Source organism: Apium graveolens, chromosome 3 (assembly GCF_009905375.1).
Source record: "Apium graveolens cultivar Ventura chromosome 3, ASM990537v1, whole genome shotgun sequence".
Taxonomy (NCBI): Eukaryota; Viridiplantae; Streptophyta; class Magnoliopsida; order Apiales; family Apiaceae; genus Apium; species Apium graveolens.
Window position 1 is genome coordinate 148,686,583 of NC_133649.1, and position 6,493 is coordinate 148,693,075.

Consider the following 6,493-nt stretch of genomic DNA (forward strand, 5'->3'; position numbering starts at 1 on the left):
TTGCAATACAGAGTTAGTACACGAATACTATGCGCTTTCTGACCTTCTTCCGATTATAATTAGTTAATCGCTCAACTTGTCTTGGTTAGGGACACTAATACACCTGACATTGTTGACAATCATTTGTCATTAAAAGAATTTCAAAATCAAAAAATTAAATATGTAGGAAGATTTTATATTCAACTCAATTGTCTGGATTATAAATATTCACAAAAAATTTCCGCAAAGGGATAGTTAAAATCTCCACTTATTAAGGATTTCCGTATTAATTTGGAGTCTAAACACTTTATTATCTTCCTAAAATATTTAAAATATGCAAAACTAATTAAATCGATGCTCATATACAATCCATATCATATAAGTTAAGAAAAATAATATTGTGTCAGAAAAAGAAAATAAATTTAAAAAAATTAATAATAACCGAATTAAAAGAACAAATATTTTTGTTTTCCTATGTGCATCATAAGACACTTAAGTCCTGGTTTCAGAAAAAAAAAGACACTAAAGTTCCCTATATAAAGAAGAGGAGGTCTTGGCTCAAACCAAGATCTGGTGTTAGCATTGCATACACTACAAAACATACACAGACACACTCCTCTCTCTATCCCCTCAATTCTTGGAATTTCACTTTGTTCAAGGTAATCAATTTCTTTAAAAATATATTGTGGGTTCTGTTACTACACTAATAAAAATTCAATCTTTATATGTATAAAGCTCTGTATTTTACCATTCAGCACTTTGGTGTTTGTAAATTTTCTTAAATTATGATTTGGGTTTGTTTATTTTGATGATTTATTGCATGTTTTAAACATGTCGTGTTGTATACATTGCTTATATGTGTAATTGGATCTGTTTATTGTGTTTTAGTGTATTGATAACTCGTACCATTTGTTTGGTTTGTTTCTTCACTTATTTTACATAATCTTGTTCTCTAACTAGTGTTCAGTGTGTGTGTGTGTGAGAGAGAGAGAGGGAAAGAGGGAGGAGGAGAGAGAGAGAGAGAGAGAGAGAGAGCGAGAGCGAGAGAGGGAGAGACAGAGAGAGAGAGAGAGATGGCGGGAGGGAGGGATACCATTGCTCTGTATATTCAATTCTTGAAAGTTTCCTTGATGACTGCAAATTTGTATAAACACAGTCTCTTTTAAAAATAGGTGTAGGGTTTTTGTTTATTCTTCTTTAGGGTTTTAGTTAGTTGGATAGTAAAAGCTTTATGGTGCAATTTAAATTTTTGGGATTTTATTTCTCGGAACTTACATATAGTATAGGCATAGTCAAGTATGTACAAAAAGAAGTCTAGAATATCTAAGATTTAGAGGCTGTGAATTTTGTGGGCAAAGCTGCTTTTAGATGATTTCGAATTATATGTTGTTTGACAAAATTTATCGGCAGGGGTTTTCTATTCCCTTTTCTCGAATCTTTTTCAATTTAGAGTAGTCTTTACTGGTTTTGTTGAAGTCCAGAACTTGTACCCTTGTGTTTATATGTTTCCTGTAATGTTCTTTTTCAAAACTATTTAAAGTTGCTACCTTTAAGTATTATAGTTCTTTTCAATTGTTAATCAATCACAAAATTTTGGATTGATATCTTTGTACGAATTTTTTTTCTATGCTGCATTTACAGTATGGGCAGCACTGAGAAAAACAATTATGGAGCATACACCTACGAGAGCCTTGAGAGGGAACTTTACTGGCCATCTGAGAAACTCAGAATTTCCATCACCGGAGCAGGTGGGTTCATTGCTTCCCATATTGCGAGGCGTTTGAAGAGCGAAGGGCATTACATCATTGCTTCAGATTGGAAGAAAAATGAGCACATGCCAGAAGACATGTTTTGTCATGAGTTTCATCTTGCTGATCTTAGAGTCATGGATAACTGTTTGAAAGTTACACAGAATGTTGATCATGTATTCAATCTTGCTGCTGATATGGGAGGCATGGGCTTCATTCAGTCTAATCACTCGGTGATTATGTACAACAACACCATGATCAGTTTCAACATGCTTGAAGCTGGAAGGATCAACGGCGTCAAGAGGTTGGTTTTCTTGGACTTGTTTTGGTTCCATCATTATTGGTTCCTAGTTGATTGGTACGCACGTAAAAAAAAGGTTTTCTTATGGTCTGACTGGTGAGGCAAGCGTTTTTTCTATCACGACAGAGACAATTTTTTGTTCCTTGACCTATAAAAAGAAAACAAATCATATATCATGTGTATTAACTAATCTTTCTTTGGACTTGCTCTTTAAAGTACAACTTCTTATCTTATATCTATCTAGTTTAGGTAAAAATAGGATACTACGTTGGAATGGCGTTGGCGCAACTTTGAACATCGTTTCCAGCATTAATTATCTCTTTTCACGGGCTATAAAATGTTTTAATTCAAATGAACAACTTTTAGCACATCTTCTATGGGTTCTGGATATAGAATTATAAGGCCACTTGAACTATTACTGTTCAAGACCAGTTAATTTGGGGCTTAAATCTCAAAGTAGTCACTGAACTCAGGGTCATATATCACAAAGATCACTCTAGTTATCGGGGACTCATTAGCACTACCCTAGTTGAGAGTAATGACAGCGCTGTTAACCTCGTTCATTGACTTGACAGAAGTGGGATTGACTTTAACGGAAGTAATAGCTGGGAAGGTGTAGAACACGTGGAAAATACCAAATCAACTTTATTTTTTTAGAAGAATGAAAATGCTTCTTCTAAATTTTGTAAACAAATTGTATTATACTTTTAAAAAAATTTTAAAAAAAATCTTAACTGTTTTGTTAAATTTAAATCTGGTCACCAAATTTTATAAATCAAATTATGATAATAAGAAATCTTCTTTACGGAGTAGAAAGTAAAAAGTTTAAAATAATATCAAAATCACACTACAATTTTTTTTAATAAAACTTCGTATTTCTTTTTTTAAACTTACAAAAATACTCGGGTTTTATTTTTAAAAAAAACATTGAATTTTTTATTTTAGATTTCAATGCTTTAATATTAAATTATAAAAAACTCAGAAAAATGTTGAATAAATTATGAAACAAACAAAAAAATTGCTAAAAATATATATTTCAAAAAATTGCTAAAAATCTTGCTCTAGTTACTGTAGTTGTTGGATTACCCCATGATTTTTAATTTGATTATGTATGAGTATACACACACACATATATACACACACGTATGTGTGTAATTGAGTTGGGTTTAGTTGGAAGCCACGTACCACGTCTGTACAATTTTAAGTCTGGTTAACGTCAAAAAGAAAATTCCGTCAAGTCGACGAGTCTGACTAACGGATTGTCATTACTTACAACTATAATGATGCAATCGAGTCCCCGATAACTATAATGGTTCTTTTGATATATGACCCTGACTTTAGTGACTACTTTGAGATTTAAGCCGTTAATTTGGCTAATCGGAATTTCAGCTGTAATAGAAAGCATTTGTTTATTTTTTAATATACCCTTGAAGCCTTCAACTTTGAAGGTATAATAGTAATTGCAGATCATTGACATTTAATACGGTGTGCAGGCTCTTTTATGCGTCTAGCGCTTGTATCTACCCCGAGTTTAAGCAATTGGAAACTAATGTGAGCTTGAAAGAGTCTGATGCTTGGCCTGCAGAGGTTATTTCCCTTGACCATCAAGATTAACTATTTTTGAATTATTCTATGATGGTTGTGCATACTGAAGAGAACATATAATTTTTTTCATTGCAGCCTCAAGATGCTTATGGCTTAGAAAAGCTAGCAACAGAAGAATTGTGCAAGCACTACACCAAGGATTTCGGAATTGAATGCCGTATTGGACGCTTCCACAACATTTATGGACCATTTGGGACATGGAAAGGTATGATAGACATTGTAAATTGTCAATGTTAGTTTTTGATTCTCAATACTAGCAACTTCTAAAATTATATCAAATATTCAATGGTCATCTGATTGACCTCTGCAGGTGGAAGAGAAAAGGCACCTGCTGCTTTCTGTAGGAAAGCACTTACTTCTACTGATAAGTTTGAGATGTGGGGTGATGGTCTGCAAACTAGATCATTCACATTCATAGACGAATGCGTTGAAGGTGTCCTTAGGTAAATAACCTTTTTAATTTTCAATAATCCTCTAAACTTGTGTCAGAACTTTCCTTCAATTTATATAGAGGTTGTATCTAGAGTAATGTTGATATGGCAACCATATTTTATGATTTCACAAAATTCTTGTGAATGAGTAAGTCTGCATTTTATTATATAGTAATATTTTGATGATAATAGGATTGATCTTTACCAAAACTTATGATTTAGAATTTTACGGAGGCTCTTACTAATTTTGGTACGAGAAACTCTCTTGAAGGATTTCATGTGTGCTTTAGAGTTCTTTTAACGTTGGAGCTTTTTCTTAAAAGGAGATGTTAGTGTGATGCTCAACCATTGATTTATGTATGAACTAATAATTACTAAATTTGCTGGAATTAAGTTTATTCAGTATAAGCTTGTTATTCTGGCATGTGGGTCCTGCTACTCCATCAAACTCATACAAGTAATTTCTGTGTACACTGAACAGGTTGACGAAGTCCGACTTCCGAGAGCCAGTAAATATTGGAAGTGATGAGATGGTAAGCATGAACGAAATGGCGGAGATCGTCCTCGGCTTTGAGGATAGGAAACTTCCTATACAGCACATACCCGGCCCTGAGGGTGTTCGTGGACGAAACTCAGATAACACTCTGATAAAGGAGAAGCTTGGTTGGGCCCCTACCATGAGGCTGAAGGTATCTACTTGTAGTTGTGGTATTTGACGTTTTGGGTATGTTCATAATCATACCCATCCTGCTAGGAAGTTTCTGACTCATTATCCATATATATATTTTGATAAATACAGGATGGATTGAGAATCACGTACTTCTGGATAAAGGAGCAAATTGAGAAAGAGAAAGCTAAGGGTGGTGATATGTCAGTTTATGGGTCATCGAAAGTTGTGGGAACGCAGGCTCCGGTCCAATTGGGTTCCCTTCGTGCAGCTGATGGGAAAGAATGAAGGATATAATGCAAACGTTGTCTAAATAAATTGCTCCAAGTACCATGTTTTATATGGTGCCACCATATTTCAGAGTGAAAAATCTCGGAGTACGAATGTAATTTCAGATTAAGCTTAAAATTTGGTGTTTCTATCATTCTTGCTATATTCTCCTTGTAATCTAAGAATCTGCTCCTTGTAATTCTTTTATGCCCGAGGAAGTTAGATGTTCTTGTTTGATGATTACGATTAAGCAATGAGAGGTATTAAATCATTTTCTGGTCAATTTTTCCTTCTATGTTTATGTTTCCTTTTGCTTCCTGAAGTTCCTTTCTCGAAACATTGTGACCGTTGGATGTCGATTATGGAGTTGAACATATCCAATTTTGGCTAAACCAAAAAAATGGGTGGACCGTATGTTGAAATGTGGAGCAAGAAGCATGAAATAGAAAGAAAGGAGATCATGTGGTTGAACAATTGAATGTGGTTGCTTTCATCTGTCGGCCGCTTTAATTCCAGATAGAGCTATTTCAAGAGGTACCGATGTTGACACAAAATTGGGGGACACCCAGAAAAAGAACTCTCACATCTTTACAGCTGATTGTTTGTAGTATGACTACACTATGTCTTATATCTTAAGTTTTTGTTTGCCAAATTTATCTTAGAAGGAATTTATTTCGTGATGAAGAAAATTACGTATGCTGGTTTTGCCTTTGTTTTTTGAATAAGTATCACCTGCTTATATTGCACGCATATTTATCAATGTGTTTAAAATATATCATATTATATTTTTCACTTCTCATATAAAAATTATCTAAAATAAAGCTATGTACTTTTCTGAAAATATTAGTGCGTAAGTTATCATTATTAGCGAAAAACAGTTTTTTTTTTTTTTTGTTTTAAAAACCAGAAAATCATATTTATTAGATCGAATTGTCAAACAAGAGAGTCTCCCAAGAGAGTCTCCGCCAAATAATTAGGGGAGATAAAAATACAACCAATTTTCTGAATAAGGTGTTCTAGCCCAATCTTATCATGTACTACCTTATCTGCTTGTCTTAGAATATAAAAAACACTAAAACGAGGTACTATTGGAGAGTAGCCTTCAATTAATTTATCCCATGACCAATCTCAAGCGTATACTCCTTCGTTCCAGCATTACCTATGAGTATTGAGTCTGTTTATACAATCATATCACAGTTGACCTCCTTCGTTAGCACCCAAGACAGAGCTTCTCGTACATTAATATACTCAGTTTTAAGTACAAAAACATGGCTATATCTAGTCCTGCTCTTGCTTTCCAAGAACCGACCCCTTCAATCAAGAGCCGCAAATGAACAAAACTGTTCTAAATCAAAACTCGTTATCGGCTCATTTAAGTAAACTTGGTTCGGCTCGTATTCTTAAACGAACCGATCGTGAATATAAAAACAAACTCGGATAATTAAATGAGCCGAACCGAGTTTTTTGCATTTTCGGCTCGGACTCGGCTCGG

The 6,493-nt window shown here is 34.1% G+C and overlaps 1 protein-coding gene across 1 annotated transcript; it reads left to right on the forward strand.

Annotated features, from left to right (window-relative positions):
* Nucleotides 1-479: 479 nt before the first annotated feature.
* On the forward strand, nt 480-5,284 carry LOC141712833 (GDP-mannose 3,5-epimerase 1). The gene is made up of 7 exons (XM_074515922.1): nt 480-638; nt 1,621-2,031; nt 3,522-3,615; nt 3,709-3,838; nt 3,944-4,076; nt 4,546-4,753; nt 4,864-5,284. The coding sequence occupies exons 2-7, from the start codon at nt 1,622-1,624 to the stop codon at nt 5,017-5,019; spliced, it is 1,131 nt and encodes a 376-aa protein (XP_074372023.1). The 5' UTR covers nt 480-638; nt 1,621; the 3' UTR covers nt 5,020-5,284.
* The last annotated feature ends 1,209 nt before the right edge of the window (nt 5,285-6,493 follow it).